This window comes from Topomyia yanbarensis, chromosome 2 (genome assembly GCF_030247195.1).
Source record: "Topomyia yanbarensis strain Yona2022 chromosome 2, ASM3024719v1, whole genome shotgun sequence".
NCBI classification, from domain to species: domain Eukaryota; kingdom Metazoa; phylum Arthropoda; class Insecta; order Diptera; family Culicidae; genus Topomyia; species Topomyia yanbarensis.
The window spans coordinates 191,355,658-191,381,962 of record NC_080671.1 but is presented as its reverse complement, the minus strand read 5'-3'; the positions used below and the strand labels follow the sequence as shown (position 1 = coordinate 191,381,962).

The following is a 26,305-nucleotide window of genomic DNA, read 5'->3' as shown; positions in this document are numbered from 1 at the left end:
TTATCACAATGAGACAATGATATTATGTATACCCCAATAGATCGTTGATGATCAGAGTACGAAAAATCAAATCTGAAAAAGATAGTTTTACTAAGAAGTGTGTGTGTCACTTGCAAGTGAATGAATTCAATTAGCAGAACGTAGAACGCTTGCAAATCTTCTCTTACGAAATAAAATGACACTGGAGGTTGCAATGATGTGCGCAAGGATTATTTGGAAATACTCATATCAATAAATAATAATATAGCATAAAATACTCTTATTTATAGTACTACGCTTTCGAACTTTCTTCCCCTCACTACATGATGAAGCAATAAAAAGCACATATTTTGCATCATACATACTCACACTTTATTAATCACGCATATATCTAATTTTTAATAAAGATAAAGATTTTAATAAAGTGGAGAGAAAATAAATTAAAGGGGGTGTCGATCTTACCCCTATAGGGTGTCGGTTTTACCCGAAGTGCCTACAAAAAGTCACTTTGTTTTCCAAGTTTTACAACCAATAATTTTTAATGAAATTAATTTTTCGAAGCGCTGAAAAAATTAAGTCTTGTTAAGAATTTTCTGAAGAAGAATTGTGCATTAATTTATTTGGTTATAATTTTATTGGTTTTGTGGCAACTTAGAAAAAGTGTTAAGCTTAAGGTGTCGGTTTTAACCATAATCCCCTACATCCACAAATGCCTATCATGTGTTCTGTGCCGTTTCTGTTAGTTTATCTCACCAATTATAACGTAGACTAGTCATAGTACCTAACTAGAACTTTCCCCCCAATCCGCATTCTCTCGTTGGCACATGGTGTAGACTCTAAATTGTCTATTGGAATAACCGTACAACTAGATCCGGCAGAGCAGCGTACTCCACCCATCATTCCATGGGGTCAAATGTTACCCTCGAAGACGGAGCAAAGTTTGCCCAAGTATCCGGTCGACATGCGCCCAACCGACGGATCTTGGGAGATCGTCAACGGCACCCGATACAAGTTCTTCGTATTTTCCGCCTTCTACGATCGACGCGATGGGAAGCTGGTGCGGGTGATCGGTGCGACGAAGACCCGCGGTCCGGAAAAGGTGTGGTGCCGATTTTGGTATCAAACCGGGCTCAACACCACTAAGTTCCGATCCGCGTCGGTGATGGCGAGGGTTAAGGTATGTTTTATGTCTTCTCTGGTAGCGGTAGGTTGCGATTTTTAATATTTTTGTCTGTATTTCTAGATTATCCGGGAAAACTGGAACTTGAAGTACAGTGCGTGCTTCATCCTATGTCCGATTCGTGGTCCCTTTCCCGAGATTCCATATGCAGTTAGTGTAGTTAGTAAAATAAGGGCACCACCCGGAAATGTCCTGTTGCTTAGAAACACAGATAACGTGAGTGAATGGTAAATCAGATGGAACGGAGTTGGAATTGTAATCTTTTAAATTTGCAGGATCCTGATTTCAACAATCGCACGTTCAGTAATATACCGAAAAGTATTGGAGTGTGCGTTAAGCCGCTGCATTTTAACTATGATCAGGTAAGTAAAACTACTTGAGAGGAATGTATTTCAGTTTGAAACAGATTTACATCACAGCATTTCGAACAACATTAGAGCCTGACTTAAAGTACGACTGTATTGACCCTAAATTGCTGCAATAAAGTTGCATGACTTATGTAATTACTCGACAAGTGGCATACATTTTTTTTTCTAAACGGGACGACAGAGTGCATGAGCCTGTGGAGTTTTCAGGTTAACGACGTGAATGCATCAATCTGCGCTACTAATTGCGTCTTTGTCTTTGCAGCGATGTAATTAGTGCCTAGAGGACCTTGTGCACTGGGGTACAGTCGTTGTTTCTTAAGTGATAGCTGATCCCAGTGCCAACATTAAACTCCTTTTTATGGTATTTATATTGAAAGAACACGTAATAGATCTATAGCCTAGCGATTGTGACTGCCAGTGACAATCAGAATCCTTCTCACTGAGAATTGCAATCGTCGCCGATTGATTGCGGTTCTCAGTGAATAATATTTCTTAGTCCATAAGAATTCATAAGAAGGCAACAAAGATTTCAGTCAATCAGAAAAATGGTTTCCGTCGTGGACCGATAGATTTCTATGGTATTTGTATTGAAAGAAAATGCTGTAAATGTAGAAAGATGTTAAATATTATGTGAGTAAAAGATCCCCTTTCACTGAGTTGAAATCGATTTAGAATGATTGCAACTCCTGGTGATTTTTCTAACACATCGTGATGGTATAAAGGTTTTGTAAATATGCAATAGATTTTTATTGGAAAAATTGTGAATATTATCCCAGGAGTCTATTGATGTCAGGCATCAAATGGATGTATGAATTAATGTCAATCGTCACAAATGGTGCTACCAGCAGTCTGCATAATAAAGCGATGCAACATCTGCTGCATCCGAGTCAACCATCATCATGCAAAAGGTGCCTCAAGTGTCGTTGCTTGAATGTTCTGGACAGAATATTCAGAAAATAATATTGCTTTGTTAGAGAAACCATGGGCCATGAACATAAAATTTAGTTTAAAAACCTATAAGAATGTCGCATGGGCTGGGAAATTGGCAGGTTCCAAATGAAACTGAACCGTCTCTATCCGATTATAAATACATTTTTTTTCGATCATTTTGCTGTCACCTTCAATGTGGTAACATATCGTAATCCTAAATCTACAAACAAAAAGAGATCCTTTTTGGAAAACTTGGCGACTAAATTTCTTGGATATTTTCTAATAATTAGTCAACTAGACGACTTAGATGATGTCGTGGATACGTCAAACTCATTTATAGTAGCATCCTACGAAGAAGCTTATCCACTTCGTACTGTTAAATCGACTAGGGGAACCCCTTGGTGGAGGGCTGAGCTTAAAGGAATGAATAAGGATATAGTCCGGATCGGGAACTGTGCCGGATCCGGAAACTGCCTAATTTTTTTATTTCGCTATCCAACCCAGTAAAAAAACTTAATTCCGGCTGGTTTCTGGCAATATTGGGGCAGATTCCAGTCTGAATTTGGGCAGAAATACGCCTGAATTCCGGTTGGCTTTACCTAATACTTACAATATCATAGAAATCGACACACATAAATGAACAGCAACCGCAATTCGTCATTCCACCGTTTACTACCTTTACAGGACTATGAGTTTAATACTGCAATGCTGAATTCAGTGGCGTAGTAAGAAATTTTTCGGGGGGAGGGGTGTATATGAATATTTTTTGTGTGTATATATATATATATATATATATATATATATATATATATATATATATATATATATATATATATATATATATATATATATATATATATATATATATATATATATATATATATATATATATATATATATATATATATATATATATATATATATATATATATATATATATATATATATATATATATATATATATATATATATATATATATATATATATATATATATATATATATATATATATATATATATATATATATATATATATATATATATATATATATATATATACATAAATGTTCGAAAACATTCTGAGAAGGAAGAAATGTACAAAAACCAACAACTCAGGGAACGGGTGCGGGTAGCCTAATACAACTAATCTTGCACGGAACCTGATTCCTCCCCGGCATTACTTCGGGAAGAGTTTTTTTAAGTGCACAGCACATACTCCTATCCAACTAGTTCTTTCAGTAGGGTTACATCACCCATCCTCGACACACTACCACTACACAACGTGGCAATTTCTGTATGGTAGTAGGAAAGCTACCTGTGGGTCTAGAATTAGTGCTCTTCCCCTACGAGAACAATCTGGGCGGCAAACTTCAAACTACTGAGTCCTTCAGTTCCCTTGTGCCATTTAGTACCATACCGGATTCATTGAGATTCCAACTTGTTCGCGAACTACTCGGTCTAGTCCCCGACGATGGATCTAGCCTACTCCGACGAGGAGTTCCCCGGCGGGAGAAGTTCGAAAGCGAGCCAACCAGCCAGGTGCCAAGGTCAGTTCCAAAGAGTTTTTATTCTCAGGTGATACGATCCTCAAAAACGTCGATCAGCCATGTTGGTTTTAGAAACGACAGCTAACAACATTGTTTACTATTTCTCTCCATATGTTTGCTTAGATTTCAGGCGGTAAACAAAGTTGTTCGCTGTCATTTTTCTTCCCCGCAGTATGCTGCACGCTTACCTCACTCCTCACCTAGTTACTGCCAAAGACGAATCACCTTATAACTCTAATCACCTTGGTCAGTTCGACGATTCCGGTAGAGTTGCGCGTCCGGTTTACTGGAGCCTCGCCACGACTGGTGGTGTCTCGTCGCGATCTATGCAGTCTAATTCCCGGCGGTAATCTGACTGTACGCTGACGAAGAGTTCCCCGACGAAAGAAGTTCTCCCGATACCGATTCTTCTTTGGTTTCAGTACCACAACTTCTTAAGCCATTTGGCTCCGGAGACCGGTGCCATTTAGCGCCGCAACCCCTTTAAGCCCGTTAGTTCTCTTCTTGTACCATTTAGCACTACTTCCTTGATGAGCCATTCAGCTCCTCGATTTGTTCGCGAACTACTCGGTCTAGTCCTCGACGATGGATCTGACCTACTCCGACAGAGAGTTCCCCGGCGGGAGAAGTTCTCCCGCGACCTAGCCAATCAGTTAGTTCGGCGTTTCCGCTGAAGCAGGGCATCCGGTTCACTGGTGCCCCGATGACTCGCAACTGGTGGTGTCTCGTCGCAGTCTACTCAGTCTAGTCCCCACCGGAGAATCTAGCTTACGCTGACGGAGAGTTCCCTGGCGAAAAAAGTTCACTCAATACGGATTTTTCTTTGGTTTTCACTATATTTTTATCGGAACAACCGGTGGGGTGCCGTGGTTGGTCGGGCGATTCCGGATGGAGCGTGGCGTCAGTTTCGCTGGCGTTTCGACGACTCATACTCGGTGCTTTGTTGTAGTCTTCTCGACTAGTCCTCGGCGGTGGATCTAGCTTATTCCCGCTCTCCCGAAACTGTGGCTCGATGTACATCACACCGTTTCCGCTGTAAAACGATCATGATCTACATCATAACTTTCCCACGTCGACAGGTTTGGATGAGCCGGTAGGTCCACTTTATTTTCTCCTTATTGTCCCATTCCTGCTGCCATGTCACCATCGAATCGATTCTCATAATCTTCCTCAAGCTTCTGACGTTTCATTGATTTTAGCCAGGGTGATGCAGATGGGATTCATCTCAGCGATAACGCATACTGCCTCCGGTACACAATCGCAACTCGTACGCCCACCAGCCGGAATGTCCTGTTCAGCTTTTCGAGGTTCCGCTTGGTTTTCAGCGCCGCACTCCAGGCAGGAGCCTCATATCGCAGTATCGATGACGCAACACTAGATAATAGTCGAACATTTTGCAGGTGTAATCAACGTGGTTGTTGAAGCTCAGCCAGTCGTCGATTATCACTCCCAATTGCTTCAGTGTACGCTTCGATGCAATCGCATGCCCTTCGACGGTGATTTGTATCCGCTGAATCGCTTTGTAGTTGCTAACCAACAACACATCTGTCTTGTGGTGAGCTATTTGCAGCATGACCCCGTTCATCGAGCTCTTGATCGCATCTATTGTTTCTGTAACCAACATCTACATTTCTTCAAGTGTCTCACTCATCACCGTTAATGATACGTCATCCACGAGCCCCACGATTTTCACATTCCCGGGCAGCCACAGTGCTAAAACCCCATCGTACATCCCGTTCTAAAGAGTTGGACAGAGAATGGAGCCCTGAGGAACGCTCGCTGTGACTCGCATTGCCTTCTGCTCTTTGTTCGTCTCGTACATCAGTACTCTACTCTGGAAGTAGCTCTTCAGGATCTGGCTCATTCTTCTGTGCAGCGCTGCGACATTGTCCTATACGAGGCTGGATGGCTCGGTGACTTCCCTGACTTTGGCAGCAACATCAGCTTCAATACCTTCCACATTTCGAGGAAATTGCCACCATTTAAAAACTTCAGAATCACGGTTGGTATTCCATCTGGATCGGGAGTTTTCTTTAATTTTAGTCACATCGACGCTTCTTTGAGCTCGTCGTTAGTCGCTTGCCACTCGGCTGTGTTTACACTTTCATCTTCGCCGTACGGTGATCAGGTAATCGTATCGGGAAGAAACCCTCAACGATTATCTTTAGCTTACCCGGGCAGCTGGTGTCGAGGGGCCCTCATCTTCGTCATGACGACTCAGTACGCGTGCCCCAGGGATTGGCGTCTAGTTCTCAGCACTCCTACTTATGGCAAACTGGCTTGCTAAGCTTGATCTTCTGTTTTAAAGCGTCCCTACCTTATCGAAACGTCGCTTCCACTCCTCTTTCTCTCCGATCTTGCTCTCTGAGCCCGCCTTCTTGTTCTAAGACAAGCATCGTGTAGCGTACTGAGCTACTCATTTAACCAGTAAGCTGCACGCAGTCTACTGCATAGCTTCAGTTTTCATGGCATTGCAACATTATAAGCCGCGACAATCCTTTTTGTTAAATATTCCGCATAAACGTACTTAATTCCGTTGTTCGTCGAAGTGAGTCAACAAAGAGGTTTTTGTTAAAGACTTTCGTTTTCCACTTTAGCTTGCAGGTCGTGCTTCTTCGTGCTGGAGCCATTTAGCCCCTCGCTTCGCCGAGATCTACTCGTTGTAGTCCTCGGCGGATGACCTAGCCTCCACAACGAGCCGACAGGTAGGTGTCGAGGTCTGCCGCCAATATTCACTATACGCAAATATTCTCACAAGATAACTTTTGCAAATGAAACTTTGAGAATTCCATTTAAAATATTAGGCATATTATTGTTGAACATAATCATTTTTTTTTCAAATTTTTTCAAAATATTTCACGCTAAGACACCACTGGCGCAATTGCGTGGTCTGTAATAGAACCATAACCGTTGGATTTTGGGTGTACCGTTGCAATACGTTGTCCATACGTCGTCTCTACATTCCGTCTTTCATACGCACCCCATCGTAGATCGTTCTCTTTCCATTCGAAAGCACTAGGAGTGTGTTGGTCTCCCGCCAGCATGCTCCAGGTTTCTTGACCGTAGAGGACAACCGGTCTAATGAGCGATTTGTAAATGGTTAACTTCATGTGGTGTCGTACACTCTTCGATCGGATTGTTTTTCAAAAGCCCAAAGTAACAACGTTCACCAACTAGAATACGTTTCCAAATTTCTCTGTTGAAGTCATTAGTGAGCCCAAATACACGAACTCATCAACCAGCTCGATATCATCGCCACCAATCGCTATACTTGGTTGAAGGCGTAACCTCCTTCTCTCATGTAATATGGCTGACGTATTTGTACGTCTACACCATCATCTCAAGATTGTGTGTCACAATATTGACGTTACCGGAGAAGCTAAAAAACTGAACAGACTTTCGGAAAACCGTAAAACCGTGTCAATTCTCGCTCTTATTATCACACCTTGCCGAAAGGGCTATCCCTTTCCGAGTTTCAAAAGGACTCGAAAGTATCTCTATTATTCATCACACATCACTCGATCTATTGTTGTTTGTACGGAAATTCGTATTTAGGCATTAAATGCCAATTTTCTCAACAAACTTGCTTGCTAACGGTGATTAGCGGCAATAAAGAATTTGGGAGAATGCCTTCAGCAATGTGATTGCTCGGTAACTAGTTACCGCTATCCCGCTTAACATCCTTTTTGTAGATGAGACATACTACTTCCTCCATTCAATCCTCCGGTAAAATCTGTTTCTCCCAGATCTTCAAAACTAGCTAGTGGAGTGCTCTAACCAACGCTTCTCTTCCATATTTCAGCAGCTCACATGGTTGTTGATCATTGCCAGCGGCTTTATCAGTCCTCAATCGTCCGATCTCCTGAGATCATGAGAGATTCGGCGCTGGGAATCTGTCATCGGCTGCGCATGTCCCTAGGCTGATTCTTGCGATACTATTGTAGTCTACTGCTAGATAGAATATTGCGATATTCTTCATAAAACACTTATCGATCAGTTCACACTCGGTTGTGAGAAGGTGTTCGAGCGATTTACCTACTCGTAGAATTTTCGTAACTCTGTACACATGCTCCAATTCGCCTCTTTGTCCCGATCTTCCTGTACGCGTTTCCGAATCTAAATCGAATCACTGCGGACGGTGTGTTCATTTGAACGTAGAATTGGTTCTTAGTTTATTAATCAGGTGATCTCAAGGGTGTCACTGATGAGGAGCTTCACATTCTGCCGCGGATTCCAAATGCGCGTAAAATGAATCTTTCTTGTTCTTGGGTCTCGCTTCGTGACGATAGTGTTGAGGATGCTGTTGTTGCAGAAATGGCCTTTGGCACACATACTTTTGCTGATCGTCTGATACCTTATTACGCGTTAGCGCATCTTGCCTAACATTACAAAGCTGATTTCCAACTCGTTTGTTGTGTCGTCGCTCTAGTAGAATGTAACCGCTCGATGCCCGTTTTTCACATATTCTGTTCCGAGAGCAAAGTTCCTACAATGCTACGCTTTTGAAGTTGAAGTTCAGCTTATCATAGTCCATTTTTCGTTACGTGGGCTTGGACCGATTGTTCCTATCCCTTATTTCTTCCGATTTCTTCGTAAGATGGATTTTTCTGACCGGCTTGTTGGTTTTGACCCAACTTCCTGTCACGTCTAAGAACAGCCGTGCGGGGTGTGTTATTCGGTTCTGTCTACGGTACGGTTAAAGCATCCATGCCCACTCGCACCTTGTCATTTCGCTTCTACTGCAGAAGACGGTAGTGCCTAATCGATGCCGACCTACAGATTAAATAAAATTAAATAGACGCACAGGGATTGGAGCTTAAGAACACTATTCACCATTTGACGACAAACCTTCAAAGTTGAAGGTTTCGAAATTATGAGATGTTGACCATAAAAAAAGTTATCGAACATATATTTCACTTTGAAAGTATATATTCTTTGATTTTATAACATTATATAAAAGCGGTAATCCATGAAGATATGAAAGATATTGTTCATTATTTTTTTCTCCTTTGTAGAATGAAATGGTAACTGCTGAACTGTTTTTGTTTTTGAACTTTCAATATTTTATCAAATTTATATTATATTGAAGCAATTTCGAAAATCAATCCCCTCCTCCTCTCTAAACCAAATTTCTGGCTCCGCCACTGTGTCTTAGATCTGCAAAGAAATAACAGTTAGATTTATTTACAAAGAAGGGCGCTCAAGCTATGAAGAAGCCAAAAGTTTTACGCCTATCGGTTTAAGCACATTTCTTCTAAAAGCTTTGGAACGGATAATCGATCATCAAATCAGGAACGTTAGTTTAGTTGAATATCAACATGCAACATGCATATCAGTGTGGGAAATCCTTGATCACTCTGCTTCAAGATGTTGTTTACAACATTGAGAAGACCTTCCCGCTCAAGCAATCTAGCTCTGGTGTATTCCTAGATATTGAAGGTGCTTTTGACAATGTGTCCACGCTGGAAGCGACGCGCGCTCATGGGGTATCTGGTTGTACCTCGGATTAGATAAACGCAATGCTTAGTAACCGCATTCTTTGCTCGTCACTGCCATAGGTTGAGATACCGAAGTTGAGTCTTTGCGGTTGTCCTCAGGGTGGCGTTCTGTCACCTTTGCTATGGAACTTGGTTGCCGACGGCTTGTTGAAGAAACTCAACCAGCTTGGATTTCCAACCTATGGATTTGCTGACTGTTACCAAATACTAATTACTGGACTTTTAATCGGAACAATCATTGACTTAATGCAACAAGCAGCAAGAGCTGTCGAACAGTGGTGTCTACAAGTTAAACTATCAGTTAACCCAAACAAAACTTCAATGGTTCTTTTCACGAAAAAGCGAATAACAACCAGAGTTCGTTCCTTGCAGTTCTTTGATTCTGAGCTACTGTGTGCAGATCAAGTCAAATACGTTGGAGTTATATTATATTCTAAACGGAATTGGTCTGCTCACATTGATATCAGAGTCAAGAAAGCGTGCTTGGTGTTCGGGCAATGCAGGATAACTTTTGGAAAGACCTGGAGTCTCAAACCTAAAATCTATTGGATTTACACGACAATTGTACGTCCAATACTGCCATATGGATCCTTGTGTGGTGGCAGAGGGGAAAGGTGGTGACGGTCCAGTCAAAGCTAAACCATCTGCAAAGAATGTCGCTTGTGGCGTTGACTGGTGCTTTTTCCACAACTCCGACTGTTGCTCTTGAGGCACTTCTAAATATCAAACCATTACACGTACATCTCAAACAAGAAGCACTATCATGTGCATACAGACTGCAGTTTACTGGGCTTTGGAATAGTAACCATGTTGATCTTGCTACCAGTTATACACGACTGTGATCACAAACGGTTACATGGGGTGAAGATATTCTTGCTCCCAGCAATATTACACTCACACGTAGTTTTCCTTACAGGCCATTCCATGTGAAGATTCTCGTGAGGAGTGGTTGTCTGGCTATATGGAAAGACAATAACAAACGCAAGTGGTCTGTTACACTGACGGTTCTCTGATGGATGGACGTGCTGGTGTCTACTGTCGTGAAATGAGATTAGAATAATCTCACTAACTAGGTAGATACTGTACTGTATTTCAAGCAGAAGTCCTCACGTTTATGTGCGGGATACAATCGGCCCTTCAACAGAGCTTGTCCGGCAAAGTTATAAACTTCTGCTCCAATAGTCAGGCTGCAATCAAGGCCCTTAGCTCAGACAAATCACGGTCTAAGCTAGTGATCGCGTGCCGAACTCAAATCGAAGAACTAAGCATTGTCAACACTATCTACCTCGTCTGGGTGCCCGGACATTCTGGTATTACTGGAAATGAATGGGCTGACGAATTGGCCAAAGCAGGCTCAGTGATTGACTTCGTTGGTCCTGAGCCCGCCCTGCTGATTTCAACAAGTTGGATAAGAGAAAAGGAGAGAGATCCTGAGCTTCGTCCGAGCACCGTAATTACTGGAGAAATCTACAAACGTGTCGCCAAACAAAGGTGTTTCTAGAGCAACCGTGCCCAGTGATTTCGAAAAATCTCCTACATTTTTCGAAGCTACACTGCGGCATGCTGACCAGGGCTTTACCCCGCCACTGCAAACTCAATTATCACATGGCAACTATTCAGCGCTGAGTCTTTTTTTATTTATTTATTACATTAGATTTAGTGGTATGGAAGTCATAAACTAAAACAGTTTCGTTGAATCTGCTACAACATCTGTCTAACGGATTGTTCTGGCCATATGCTGTGCGGTGCCTGGGAATCGACAGAAGCAGACGATTCCTTATATCACGAGGGAGAACAAATAAATGAATCCTTGAGAGAATGTCAGGACAGTCAATATTGTTCGACAACATATCGAAAATGAACATTCTTTTCAAGAACGTGCGGCGAGACTCCAGCGTTGGCAAATCTAGCAACATGCATCTATTATTATACGACGGAAGACGGATAGGGTCGTTCCAAGGCAATTTTCTGAGAGCAAATCGTACAAAACTTCTCTGAACGCGCTCCAGTCGGCTACATTGAACGGCGTTGTATGGCGCCCATACTTGTACAGCATACTCCAAAGTGCTCCGGACCAGTGCGCAGTATAAAGATTTCAGTGCGTAGAAATCCACAAAATCGGCAGCGTTCCGTTTTAGAAAACCCAATGTTGCAAAAGCCTTCGCTGTTGTTGCAGTGATGTGGTCGGCGAAACGAAGTTTTCTGTCGAATAACACTCCCAGTTCACGGATAGAATCCACCCGCTCGATGACACAGGCTTGAAGAGTATATTCGCAACGCCTTATATTTGCCAAGCGTCCGAAACTTATCATCTTACATTTATCAATGTTGATCTGCATACCGTTCAGCAAACACCATTCCTCTATATTGGCTATATCGTCTTGGAGCACAGCAGAATCGAGTGCTGAAGCAATTGAACGAAAGATTTTCAGATCATCAGCATAGAGCAGTTTTTCAGAGTTGATGCGGGTGCAGAGGTCGTTGATGAATAAGAGAAAGATCAGTGGCCCTAGATGACTTCCTTGAGGCACACCGGTTGGCGTTACGAATGCGCTTGAGCATGTAGTGCCAATTCTAACGAAGGCAGATCGTTGTGACAGGTAAGAATGCAGCCATCTCCCACTAACCCACTCAGGAAAGCCTAGTCGCTCCAGCTTCAAAACAGCAATGTCCTGGGGCTCCTTGTCGAATGCTTTTGCGAAATCAAAATATATAGCGTCCACTTTTTGACGCTTCTCTACAGCTGGAACTAGAAAGGTCGTGTACGTCATCAAGTTCGAAGTGGCGGAGCGTTTTTTCATAAATCCGTGTTGTCGTTCGTCGATTATGTTGGAAGAAGCAGCGTACATTGCAATGTACACAAACTTTTCCAGAACTTTAGTTAGACAGTTTAGTAGCGAGATTCCTCTGTAGTTTTCAACATTGTGCCTATCTCCAGCCTTATGAATAGGAACTATAGCAGTTTCTTTCCAGTGCATTGGGAAAATATTTTCCGAGATTGAATGCTGAAAAATAATACTTATTGGTGCAGAAAGTGCTCGGGCACATTGCTTTATAAACACAGGAGGCAAGCAATGCGGACCAGGCCCTTTCAAAGGATCAACGCTGGACAGAGCGCTCGCTACATCAGAATCATTTACGTTAGGAAGAGGAAGGTTGATATTATGCGTTGGCAATGTTTCAAGGTACTTTTGCGATGGATAGACAGGAGGGCTGCAAACTACATCTAGGGTAGTGATCTGCAAAAAGGTTCGCCGACTCGGTAGCGGACTGTGGATTTTTGTCTCGAAGATAGACATTTTCTGGTACACCCAGAACGTTTCTGCTGTTTATAAATGTCCAGAATGTCGAAGGATTATTTCGAAAGCTGCGCTGAACTTGGTTCAGATATTCACCGAATGCACTGTTCCGGTCTGCTTCATATTGCAGTTCAGTTCGACGAAGAATAGTTTTATTGTCGTCGGTCCTATGATGTAAATATCGCTTTCGGTGTTTCCGGAGTACGTTGCGTAGGCGACCAAGCTCAGCGTTCCACCACGGAAATTTATATTCTGCTTTTCTGCTGACACGTTTTTTAGGAATATTACGGCGAAGAATCTCATATATGGCATCACAGAACGCCACAACTGCCTGATCTAAGTTATTTCCAACCAGCATCTCACGCCAATTGAGTGCACCAATGGCCATCGAGACTTCATCGAAGTTGCATCGAGTAAAGTCAAAGTTGAAGTCGTCGTTAATTGTATCAAAAACTTCACCGTCATCAGAACGCATATCAAGTCTTAAAACGAAGGGTTTATGGTGAGGGTCAACCTTCAGTATAGATGTGGGAGGCTCAATCACACGTCCGTGTCATTGACGAAAGCTAAAACGAGGGTCCGTCCATTCACGTTGCTAACAGAGCAGATTTGATACAAGCCACCAGCGACCAAAGTTTCTGTGATGGCCATCTCTTGTTCCGTGGTTGCATTTTCAGGAAGGTAGCACTTATAATCGTCATTAAAAATCCACCGAAGATTAGGTAGATTATAATCACCTACAACAAGTACATTGTCGCGCCTATTACATTTGTCCAGGATGCTTTGGACTGCAGAAGAGTGAACGTTGTACAAGTCAGGATCACTGTTCGGCCTTAGATAAATGCAACAAATATATAACGATCGACCTGGCAGTGAAACGCGTACGACAACTTGCTCCAAATATTCACATCCAGGTATTTTTAGTATAGTCCCAGTTAGATGTTTCTTTATCGCTATGAGAACACCACCTCCGCGACGTAGATGATTGGTAGAAGAGTTGCGATCGCATCGGTAGATTGCGTAGTTCGTCGTTAGCTCGGTGTTTAATATATCATCACGTAACCAGGTTTCGGTGCGAACGATAATGTCATAATCGCAGGAAGTGAGCGCAAGCAAGAAAGCTTGCGTTTTTGCTCTCATTCCACGAACGTTCTGGTAGTAGACGGACAGGAAATCTGGGGTTGTACGCAACGGCATGCTATGAACCAAGAGGTTTTCAGAAAGCTGTCATGTAAAGCAAAATACTCGCCTGAGAAGGGAGTTCGGAAGACCCCCTCACGACCTCCGACCGCAAGACCGGGACGACTAAGCGGGTCGCTGGCTGGTAGCGCTCGGGGGCTTCCGTAGTACTGTATAACGGGCGTCCCGGTGATGGCAGCGCAGCGTGAGTTTGTAGATGTGGTCTTGGTGATGGCAAGGAAATTATGCTTCGTTCAAGCAACGGCAAATTGCACGAACGTGTTGTACACGATGGCACGCTAGAAACCGAGCGGCTTTCAGAAAAAAAATTTTCCGTGTGATCTTTGTGAATCCAACTACGGAACCTCATATCACCTGATGTGCAACTGCTGGACAGTAGCGCAATTGCGATTTCGAGTTTTCGGCTGTCTTTACATAGACGACGCCATGTTTGGAAGATTGAAACTCAGAGACATACTAAAGTTTCTTATCCAATGCGGTAAAGATCTTTAGGCTTACTCGCAGGCGAGTTGAATTACATGTGAGTTACCTGCTGTTTGTTTTTGTTTTGTGCTCTTATTTTTCCCAGCCTTCTAATTCAACTTCCGCCTTCTTCCTTCTCCTTTCCCTCTGCTAAGAAAATGATGAAAAAACACGGCAAAGCACAAATTCCCGCCTACATACAGGGAACGTACCATATATTCTGATTCCTTATTTCTGATGCGTCATAATATCCGAAACTATGAGTGTGTCAACGAATGCCGGACTTTATGGCGCAATAACTCAGCGTCATAATATCCCAATATAAGTGTGCGTCATAAGATACCGGAGATTATGACGCTGCACCTCTTTGGAACGTTGTGACATATGAAATGCTTCGGATCTTCGACGCATTATTGTTTTCCCTTGTACGTCATAATGTGTTGGACTTTGTGATTCACCACCCTTCGGACATTATGACCTCGGACGTTATAACACGGTGCCCACTGAGGACGTTATTAGGAGATTGTAACATTCTACTAAACAAAATCGTGGACTAAACGTTATACATTTCGAAACAAACTGGCGTAAAATTTAGTCCTCCTCCCAAGTTTTTACTTGGTAGATAGTTGGCGCTTCGTTCGATTTTGCAAATTTTGTCTCGCTGGACGGACCGAGATCCACTAAGCTATAAACTGCAGTCCTATCAACGTAAGGGTATTTTATTCCCGAAATATATGGAGAAATACACGTATTTAGACACCTGATTTAACCTTTTATATGCCACGATTCCGGTCTAGATTTCCAAAAGAACTTTCCATGGACAGCACAGGAGTATTAAATAATTGAGACGCTTTCCCATTCTATCGCAGGCATTGTATTTGCTGGAGTTCCTGGAGTTGAATAATCTACTCGGAGTATCGCATTTCACATTTTACAACCACACGATTGGGCCCAAGGCTAGCTGCATTCTGAGGCACTACATCAATGGCGATCTGCCACCGCTGATCACATCGCAAATCTACACAAAAGAGGACTCTTGGAGTACTGATCCTACCGGCAGAAACGATGTGCACACGGTTCGAGCGGCAGCCACTAAGCAGATCGACAATACAGCGTATCAGAAGCCAAAAATTACTGTAAATATTTTGCCATGGAATTTACGAATGCGATCTCAAAAAGAGATCCGCACCGAAGGGTTGTTTGCATCGTTGAACGATTGCCTATACAGGAGCATGTACAGGTATTTACTGAACTGATGGAGACAATTCTAGAATCGCCAGTATATTCTCGCTTACTTTCTTTGCAGATACTCACACGTTGCACTAATTGATTTAGATGAATTTATTATACCACACCACAACGACACTTTGATCGATTTAATCAAGTATGTTATCGAATTCTATCCCTTCCCGTTTTCCTAATCGTTTGACGTTCTGTATTATATCTTTCACTGTTTTAGCTGGCTCTCTAAGCGAATCAATAGTAGGAACACAGGAGCTTACTCGTTTCAGAATGCTTTTTTCTATCTCCAATTCTCCGATGATAGTCTAATTTTCGAGGACAATAGCGAGCAGGCCAACCTAAGGGCTGCACTTACGACGCAACGAAAGACGAGACGCCGCTCGAAGCTTCACCCTCAGAAACAACGCTCAAAGTACATCTGCCGACCGGAAGCCGTGATCGAGGCGGGCAACCATTTTGTGTGGGAGTTTTGCCCTGGTCGGGGCTCGCTCAACGTTCCAGCCGATGCGGCGATCCTGCACCATTATCGAGTAGGTTACAATTTCAATTATGAAGTATATTGTTTTCTCATCTATTCTTATCCAGGTGTGCGAGTTCGGAGGCGATGACTGCATCAAATCACCATCGGTAGTTGACCGGACAGCCCATCGGTACTCGAAGCGACTGTTGGACCGGGTCGGAACCGTTTACAATTATCTTAAGGATACATGCGATCTTCCAGAAATTCCGCTAGCCCCCACGAAACCACCACCGACACGAAGAAAGCAGCTCAAGGTTAGAATCCCAATCCGGCCGGAATCGATGGCAGTTCCTAATGCTGGTAATACTGTAGATAGTACCAAAACGAATACCAGTAGCCACAATAGTAGCAGGAGCACTTTCGCCAGCTCCTTAATAAAGGTGATGTCAAATCATCGGGTGTAAGGAAAATTTCCATGAGCAATGAAGCCGATATTTTTATACAATTACATAGAAGAAAAAGGAAACAAATCAAGCAAACTTGTTTATTCGAAACTTTTATTGAAACACTCAGCAGAATATTTGCCGTAATTTTATTAGTAGCATATAGTTTGAGAAAAATATTTAAAACAAAACATAACGAACCGTAACGGCACAATCTTTAATTTTATAACGAAAGCAGTTGCATAAAATACGACAAATAAATATTATCAGCTTCTAGCCAACTTTAGCCTACTGCGACTATAGGCACCATGCTCACGTGTAGATCATTCCTAGGGCGGCTGTATGTGATTAATGGCCTACTAATATACTGCTTATTAGTTCACTTGTTACACACACTCGACGCAAAGTACTCTTTATTCCAAGCCAAATATGTAATGAAGCAAAAGTAGAGTTAATCATTTTCGCGATGAAATTTTGTGTTAGTCTGGTTATCAAATGGATCGAATCGTGTTTTTATGCTGCAAAACGTACGAATTTGTACAATGAAATCGATAAACTCAACGCAGAACTGATTAGCTCTCCCTTGCTTATCAACATCTCATTAACAGTAAAAAATAACTGAACTAATTAGAGGAGAAATAGAACACCGCATATCACTACGTTTATGTTTCAACTTTAGGTTTAGTTTAGTTTAGTGGAACTCTCTTTTTCTAGCTGTATGCGCTGGAAACTGGGGAAACATTTCTTATCGAATCAAAGCAAGAAATAATGAATTACACATAGCTCAAATCAAATATTCTAACAGTGAACTGTACGGTACTTACGGATATAGTGCGAAAACATATGAATGATCGCATGTCAAAACTACTGCATAGCATGAATTGATGCAATAAATGGTGAAAATAGCAGGCGGCGAGTGGTGTATTGGAAAGTGTATGGAAATATACGAAGATTTTTAGAAGGAAGAGTTAGAAAATGTACTAGTTTCCTATTTATATATCACAATTATATGCGTTATTTCCTGGGGGGGGAAGGGGAGGAGTTGCTTCTCTAATCTTCCGGTCATCACATCGCATGGTTTGGTATTCTTAATATGTATAACAAACATGAAGATGTGACCAGGGCCGCAGAGAGAAAATACGGGCCCGGGGGGTCCGACGTACGGGCCCCCACCACTGTGTATTGCCTGAGTACAAATAATCAATGTTTGAAATCCATTGGAGTTCACTGATATTATGTATAGTACACTGAAATTTTATATTTAAGTACCATTTTTTGCTCTAGTTGTTTGTAGTGCCAATGAAGGAAAAAACGAAGAGTTTTTTAATACTTTGGGAGTTTTTAATACCTCTTCGACAGTTTTGGTGACTTTGAAAAGCGCCATTTTTGTAATAGTATTTATAAAAGTAAGGAAATGACAAGATTAAAAATGTAGTAATTACAAAAATTAAAAATATCTAAACGGCGATCAACGGCAAAAGATAAAAAACAATAGGAAAACTAAATATTAAAAGAATGTACAAAAGAGCTAAAACAACAAAATCAACCATATAAACAAATGTCAATTGTCAAGAAATGTTTAATCGAGAAAAACCAAAACAAAACCTATATAAAATTGATAAAGGAGAGCAGGAAACTAGGAAAACATATTGCGAAGATTAAAAAAGTCGAACATTATTGAACAGATGGTAAAAATAATGAAAAATCGATAGGAAATTAGGAAAAAAATTATATAAACATTAATATAAAAAATCATAAAACTGAAAAACTCGATAAATCAACAATAATAAAATTTATTTAACATAAAAAAAACAAGAAATATTTAAAGCAATAGAAAAAATAAATGAAACGTTAAGAATGCATTAAACTAGAGGAGTATATATAAAAGAGAAGAATAAAATAACCATAGAGAAATTAAAAAAATGGACGAACCAGCAAATTTTGAAAAACTGGAAAATTTAAATGGTGAAAAGACGAAAAAACAAAGAAAATTGGAAGTATTGAACAAAAACGGAGACAAACAGACAAAATAGAAAACAAAAAATAGTAGAAAAAAGCCATGCTACAGAAACACAAAAATAAAGATATTAACACGAAAAAAATGAATAAAATGGATATTATATAAAGAATAGAAAAAGCACTAGAAATGAAATTTGAAATAAATTCAAACAAAGAACTAAATGTAAAATTAAGAAAAAGTACGCATAGTGTCAAGAAAAGATAAATCAAATGTTTTTTTAGGAAAATAAAAAAAATCAATGTTAGCGTATAGGAAAATGGTCAACTAAAAAAGTATTTTCAAAATTGGTTAAATGGAAAACATGAAGAAATAACAATAACGAATTAAATTTTAAGAAAAAGGTATAACAAATAAATAAAATTATATTAAATGAACAATGGGAAAAATAAAACTACGATAAACGGAAAACTAAAAACTAGAAAATGAGGAAGAAAATAGGAGAAAGGTGAAAAATTAAACAATAAGACAAATTGAATATTATAGTATTTGAATAAGTAAAATTGCTTTTAGAAATGCAAAAAATATGAAAAAAAGGAAATCGAAAAAGGCTATTACAAGAATAAATGTAGTAAATAGACAAATTCTAAAAATTAGATGGAATGACAAAAGAAACAAAAAAAAGCAGGGTATCAAAATATGAAACAATAAAAAAATAAATAAAGAAAGCCGAATTTTCTCGAAAAATTGCGAATAAAATTTAATAACGGAGAAAAAACTATAAATTAAAGTAAGGGATAGTGATAGCAATAAAAAAAAGCGAAAGTAAGGAACGTAAAAAGATGGATAAAATAAAAGTATGCAAATAGATAAAGAAGGCAGAATATTACAATTGTAGAAATATACATACAATCCACAACTTGAAAAAATAGATCAATGAAATGAAACATGGATCAAATTTCAAATACGGGTTTTTGTTGGATTTTACGCTATGCTGGTTTCGAAAACATTCATAATCCTATAAAAACATGAATTATTCTTTTATTTGTGTTGGTATGTTAGCACACCTTAAAATATTTTACAAGAATGTTTTACTTGATTTCTAGAAAATAGTTCAAAAATAAAAATAAAATCGTTACGTTCAGGAAGCGACGTTCAAAATATCACGCTCACTCCTCCAAAACGAAAAGATTTTGTATGCTGATTTAACTTGCAATATTAGCTATCTAATCTTGCTAACTAGTTGGTTTAGTTTGGAAGCAGAGTTAAATTTTCTCTTCGAAATCAATCAAACACAATTTAGCAATTTAGTTGAACATATGCTTCTTAGAATCATTGGCAGCTGCAGGATTGTGAACTGAGAGATCTTCTCTTTATGCTCCATGACATATAAAATTCAAAACAAAACTATAAACACTATACTTGTTACGAAAGGAGCTTGGTGTGTACGCAATTTGCTGTTAAATTGCAGAAAAAAGCTACGTCCTTTGAGTATGACCCCTTTACAAAAATATTTCAGTATCATCTCGTATCTGAATATGATTTTTTATAGATTTTGTATCAATGAACGGCAAACCAAATATATTAAATTTCAAATTTAAATTTTTGGATTAATTTTGAATTCTTTTGGTATATCAAGAGTTTTTGATGACTCATTTGACCAATTGAGCTTTCAAATAGAGGTAGGGTTACCGCCTCTAGTGGTACTTTGACCAGCAGAATTTTACTGAGCCGGGGATAGACTTCAAGAGACACATGGGTATACGTTGAAATCAATTCAAATTTCGAATTAAAGTGGTCACTCGACAGAATTTTGGAGCGCTTCCATTGCTTTATATTGTATAAAACGCTTAAAAACAAATAAATATGCACTGTTTTATTTCTTATGTAGCTCGTAGCACTAGGAGGAAAATATCTTATTTTCTTTACATCCACTGTAGAGTGTAATGTTTTGGTAAAGCATTTTGCATTTGTTAACAGTTTTGTTGATATAGTTGGATGTAGTGATTCGCTTTCTCGGATATTCACAAAGAATCCAAAAGCACCAACAACTCTCGCTGTGAAGGATAACCCGAGCGAGTTTTGCTCTGCTCCTCAGTAAACAAACACGGGGTGTGAAATTACACTTCAGTTTCTTTCGAGAATTTTTGTGAGGAACATAAGGCCTGCAACCTGAAAATGATGTTTATGAGGACTGGGTGCTGGGTGATTTCTGGTAAAGAAAAGGGCAACGCAAAATTGCAAAATAATCCAATGGATTCTTCCGGGCGAATTCAGATTTACCTGAACGAAGCAGGGTTTTTTCTTTCAATAATTACTACTTAACCATTTAATTGTTTAACCCTTACAAGTCTGATCATATTTTTGTTGTCGATTATAGACATTTCAACCTTAAGGTCATTCGCTTCTTCATTCAGGTTAGGAATTTTCCTATAACAAATCTCTATTCCTGTGTGAGGGGTTGGGATTAGAACCCAGGTGAGCTGCGTACATGACATTCAATGTACAAATTCCGCTATGCCCGCTCGAGTCTGATCTTGTTTCGATGCGAGATTTACGTAGGTAAAAACATAGTTGATATCAAATATGCAGTAGTTTAGAATTTTCGCCATTCTAGTTACCTCATACACAAGATATTGAATTTTTAATTGTATTCTCAAATAAATTTTTGTCGAAAAAGTATTTGGCAAAATTTTAATTTCTGTTTAAAATCCGGGCCCACTTCGAAATTCCGGGCCCGGGGGGAAACACCCCGGTCCCCCCCCCCCCCTCTTGGCGGCCCTGGATGTGACACAAGGCGCCAAGAGCGCACTAAAATCCTGTCAATCCATTTTTCATTGGATTGTCTGCTCTAAATATATCACCAGGGGACCATTCATAAATGATGTTGGATATTGACAATAGGGGAAGAGCGTCACGTAACGAGATAAAAACTAAAAATGAATTTTAGACGTATCAGCGGATCAGGGATAAAAAAGTATAACATTGTTTATGAATGGCCCCCAAACAAAGAATATTACATAACGAATATCACGTAACATCGGTGACAGAGCATTGGGATCAAGGCCAAGTCCCCCCTGGGTCGTGCAAAACTGAGAAGCAACATCAATTTAGGCACAGATAGCAGACGTCCATTTATTTTCATTTTGTTTTGTTTTGTCTTTTCATTTGTTTCTCCTGCCATGATATATGCGGATCGAGCGTGACTGCCAAGGAAACGGAAAGCCAGTGGCCCAGACAGATCAGGAACAGGAGGGAGGACTACGAACAAGGGAACGGACAACAGAGGAGAAATCGTTTACTTATTTATTATAACTACGATACTAATCACAATTATTTTCACTATGCTATATTTCACCCTAAGGAGGAAAATTTGGTAAAAACCAAAATTTCTCACTAGGGTGAAAATTTGTTGGTAAAAACCAGTCTTTATACAGGAGGGCACAAATCCTTATTTCATACTATGTTGCGTTTCGGCTTCGCCTCATCAGAAACCGACACTAACACATTGTCGGAATAGATTAGCGCCGGCTTGACGCAAATCCCTTAAAACTAAAACACACTATGTGTTTCAATCAAACGACTGATCAAACGTGATGTCCTGTTCGAGCAGAAGTTCTGTTTATGCCGATGAGACACAAGTGAAGCCGAAACTTGTCTTGGCTTAGCAGGCCTATGCGAAAGCACTATGCTATATTTCACCCTAAGGAGGAAAATTTGGTAAAAACCAAAATTTCTCACTAGGGTGAAAATTTGTTGGTAAAAACCAGTCTTTGTACAGGAGGGCACAAATCCTTATTTCATACTATGTTGCGTTTCGGCTTCGCCTCATCAGAAACCGACACTAACACATTGTCGGAATAGATTAGCGCCGGCTTGACGCAAATCCCTTAAAACTAAAACACACTATGTGTTTCACTTGTGTCTCATCGGCATAAACAGAACTTCTGCTCGAACGGGACATCACGTTTGATCAGTCGTTTGATTGAAACACATAGTGTGTTTTAGTTTTAAGGGATTTGCGTCAAGCCGGCGCTAATCTATTCCGACAATGTGTTAGTGTCGGTTTCTGATGAGGCGAAGCCGAAACGCAACATAGTATGAAATAAGGATTTGTGCCCTCCTGTACAAAGACTGGTTGTTACCAACAAATTTTCACCCTAGTGAGAAATTTTGGTTTTTACCAAATTTTCCTCCTTAGGGTGAAATATAGCATAGTGCTTTCGCATAGGCCTGCTAAGCCAAGACAAGTTTCGGCTTCACTTGTGTCTCATCGGCATAAACAGAACTTCTGCTCGAACAGGACATCACGTTTGATCAGTCGTTTGATTGAAACACATAGTGTGTTTTAGTTTTAAGGGATTTGCGTCAAGCCGGCGCTAATCTATTCCGACAATGTGTTAGTGTCGGTTTCTGATGAGGCGAAGCCGAAACGCAACATAGTATGACACAATTATTTTGCTTTTCTTGTTTCGTTTCAGCAAACCAAAATCTAAACGGACTAGCACATACGAGCAGTTAGGCTTTGTAAGTTCTCATCTTGACAGAGTCTAGATGGGCGGATGAACGTCTGCCAGAGGGTGGGCTGAGAAATGACAATGACACTGTACGAGATGGCGCAGGGCCTGTGGCCTTCGACTGGCATGGTCCATTCTCATTGATTCGGAAGTCTTCTTGGCTGGTTGGTAGATAGGGTGATGTGTCTATTATGGCAGTAGAGCCTATTGTGACCCTATTTCGTACCCCTTGGTTTCGAACCAAGTATATGAGATAATGACAATATCGATTTGGCTAAAACAGGTGTGCAAAAAAAGCTCAAGTTATATTCTTTATTTGTTGTGCACATACGTATTCAGAACTATCCACTAAATCCAACTTTTAATTAAAACAAAATCACCTTATTGAAATATCTGCTAATCCGCCTCACTCGCGTAGTGAACCGAAACAGGACGCAACGGCGCTTAGCAAAATAAACACTTTCGAGCCAGCATTTACCGCCTCATATCTCGTTATTCCGGCACAAATATATTAAATATTGCACTGATACATACCTTTATTTTAGCTGGAGAACCTTTTTACGATTATTTCACTTTAAAAGCACTCGTCAAACACTAGAATAGGCCTAGTGTTATATTGGGATAAAACTAAATACGGGGGTTCCTATTATTGGCATGTTTTGCTGATACACTACCACAATCAAAACCAACTTTTTGCATCCATCATACAGAAAAGAATCACCAGTGCGGCCAAACCAAAACATGAACTTGAAAACATAATGTTATGCAATTTCAGGTATAAGTAATCAATTATTTCAAGTTATTCAACTAATTGTTGATCGCAGATATTTTATTTTCATCTGCACATACAATTTGGATCGGGAGGAAGTAATGTGTGATGTGAACTTTATATTCCAGTTGTTAACTTTCGCATGGTTATTTCCTGCATGCGCAGTTCTGGGCGCTCTTCTACTAACAGCTGATGAGTTTCTTTCGTGTGCGTAATGTTTACGTTTGTTTTGATCGGCTGAAAAAAGCAGAATAATTCGTTTTACAAATCACGCGTTGGCGTCCATGATCTGGATACCTAGTTAGAATCGACGCAAATGAAATATGAGGCATTGCGTTTCAACTAGATTGTTTTTCGATGAGGTGGAAATCGGCACACCCATGAGGCGATAATTGGAACGTTCAGGTGGGAATAGATGCACAGAATAGAACATTTATTTTCATTTATGCTGAAAATTGAGACAATTCTGCCAAATAAGCATTATACAGATGTTTAAGAAACAGTACACTGATACTTTATTCTGAAAAAGGTTATAGGTAATATGGCTTCTTTTTAAGTTGTTCAAAAAATAGTGCGACCCTCTCCATAATGGTGCCAAAATAGGCTCATCACCCTATGTGCTCCTACTTGCAAGTTGATCAATTCGCTTGGGTGGGGGACATGTAGATCCTACTAGTTGTCGACTCTTTTGATCGTGAGTATGAGGCTAGTTCAGGAAAGGAGTGCAGGACTGGCACCTAAGAGATAGTTAATTATTCAGGATTTATTCTTATGATTATTAAACTCGATCAAGCACACCAGCTCTCAGAAATGATAAGCAACCCTTTCGGGTCGGTGTGGTCTGTTCGAGTCGAACCAGGCGGACATTCGTTTCGAGCAAACTTTATGTGGATAAATATTGCTTACGCCTTTATTGGCAGCGATTCTTTTTAACGAAATCCTAAAATACCTTCACTGGTATAGCTACTCAAGATAATAATAATAGAAAAATTAAGGGTTTGCCTGGTCCATAATGTAATGAATACGTATATTGACTAGAACAGGGATAATCGAGTTATGTTATAAGATAGAGAAGAAACAGCACAGTTGTAGGAAAAGCATTCGCGAGTAAGGACTAATAATACTGCTAGTATGTTTACCGTTTCAATTAATAGTCGATTGATCCGCTTCGGACCTAGGAGACAAAAAGGAGATTAGGAAGAGACAGAAGCGGATTCAATGCGAAATTTGCCAATATGACGTTGACCTCAAGGCGATGGTAGGATGATTTTCCATAGGATGACAGACTAGATGACACGACGTTACACGCTCTAAACTTGCGCCAAATAGTTTGTATGTATGTATGAATGTAAGCCTGTATGCATGGATGTGTATAGGACCAATGTATCCCTGAGCAACATGGAAGGACACCTCTGAGCCGCCAAAACGCTCATGGGAAGCCGGGTGCGCGGTCATAGGTGTGACCATAAAGCACTGCACACACTGTCAAGTGCAACGGATAGACGGTAGGTGTACAGTTAATGCACATAGGTTGCAGAAATAGGTTGTTGAGACAGCCCGATTGCACACTGATAAATAACAATAACACAATTATATGCGTTATTTCCTATATTTTTGAAGTAAAGTATATGCAACCGAGCTCAAGAGTTTACAAAAATGCACTTCGCTCATGCGATCCACGGTTAGTGTTTAAGAATCTAATCTTCTAATGACTAGATCTCATGTGTAAATCGTAAAGAAAGTCATCGTCGTGTAGATTCTTCCAAATAGAAGAGGAGAAAAACTCACTCTTTGTCTACAAAACGTTAGCAACAAAAAGGCATTTCCACTCTTCCTACTCGCATCGTTTTGACTGGATGCCCTGATAGACTCTACCAGTTTCAGTACATTGCTATATTGTTAATGATAAATACAATTATTAAAAGTTTAATACATACTCATGTGCTGGCTTGTTATTTGTTCACACAATGAGCCACAAAGAGCGAAATACACCGATTAAAAATAGAGCAGCACAAAAACACTGCGATGTGCAGAACGACCGCACAAAGAGAAACTTGAAATCGAAAAAGAGTAAGATGTGTGCACCAAGAGCTGCACAATTTCGTTTAAAGAGTCACCTTGAAGAGCCACTTTTTTGTGCCTCCCCTCACTGGCAAGCAGGTAGGAAGGCGAATCAAACTACAATTCAGAAAAAGTTAGATCGGAAGAACGTTTTAAAAATGTTTTATGGTTGCCTTCTCTACTTACGTGCGCGTGGGTCTAAGATACACACTAAAGAGCCTCTTTTTTTCTACTCTTTGTGGCGTGCAGCTATGGAGTAGAATACACGTGTGGGAGCAACACGCATCGGAGTGAAGAGGTTTATTGTGAAAGAGAAGAGCGGTGGTTCGCATGAAAAGTGCAAAGAGCGTTTGTTATTTTTCTCTTTATTTGCTCTGAGGTGCATAACATCCC

General features: G+C 40.2%; 2 protein-coding genes across 4 annotated transcripts in view; one reads left to right on the top strand and one right to left on the bottom strand.

The window, feature by feature from the left end:
• Positions 1 to 17,584, top strand: part of LOC131682502 (uncharacterized) — a 44,671-nt gene extending 27,087 nt beyond the window's left edge. The window contains exons 5-11 of one of the 2 annotated variants that reach the window (XM_058964017.1): positions 813 to 1,156; positions 1,223 to 1,375; positions 1,435 to 1,521; positions 15,333 to 15,703; positions 15,770 to 15,847; positions 15,923 to 16,235; positions 16,291 to 17,584. In XM_058964017.1, coding sequence (XP_058820000.1) covers positions 813 to 1,156; positions 1,223 to 1,375; positions 1,435 to 1,521; positions 15,333 to 15,703; positions 15,770 to 15,847; positions 15,923 to 16,235; positions 16,291 to 16,629 — 1,685 coding nt within the window. In that variant the 3' untranslated portion in view covers positions 16,630 to 17,584. The remainder of the gene's footprint in view (positions 1 to 812; positions 1,157 to 1,222; positions 1,376 to 1,434; positions 1,522 to 15,332; positions 15,704 to 15,769; positions 15,848 to 15,922; positions 16,236 to 16,290) is intronic. The other variant, XM_058964019.1, reaches the window with a different exon arrangement.
• Positions 1 to 26,305, bottom strand: part of LOC131682501 (thioester-containing protein 1 allele R1-like) — a 244,953-nt gene that overhangs the window by 168,900 nt on the left and 49,748 nt on the right. The window lies entirely within an intron of this gene.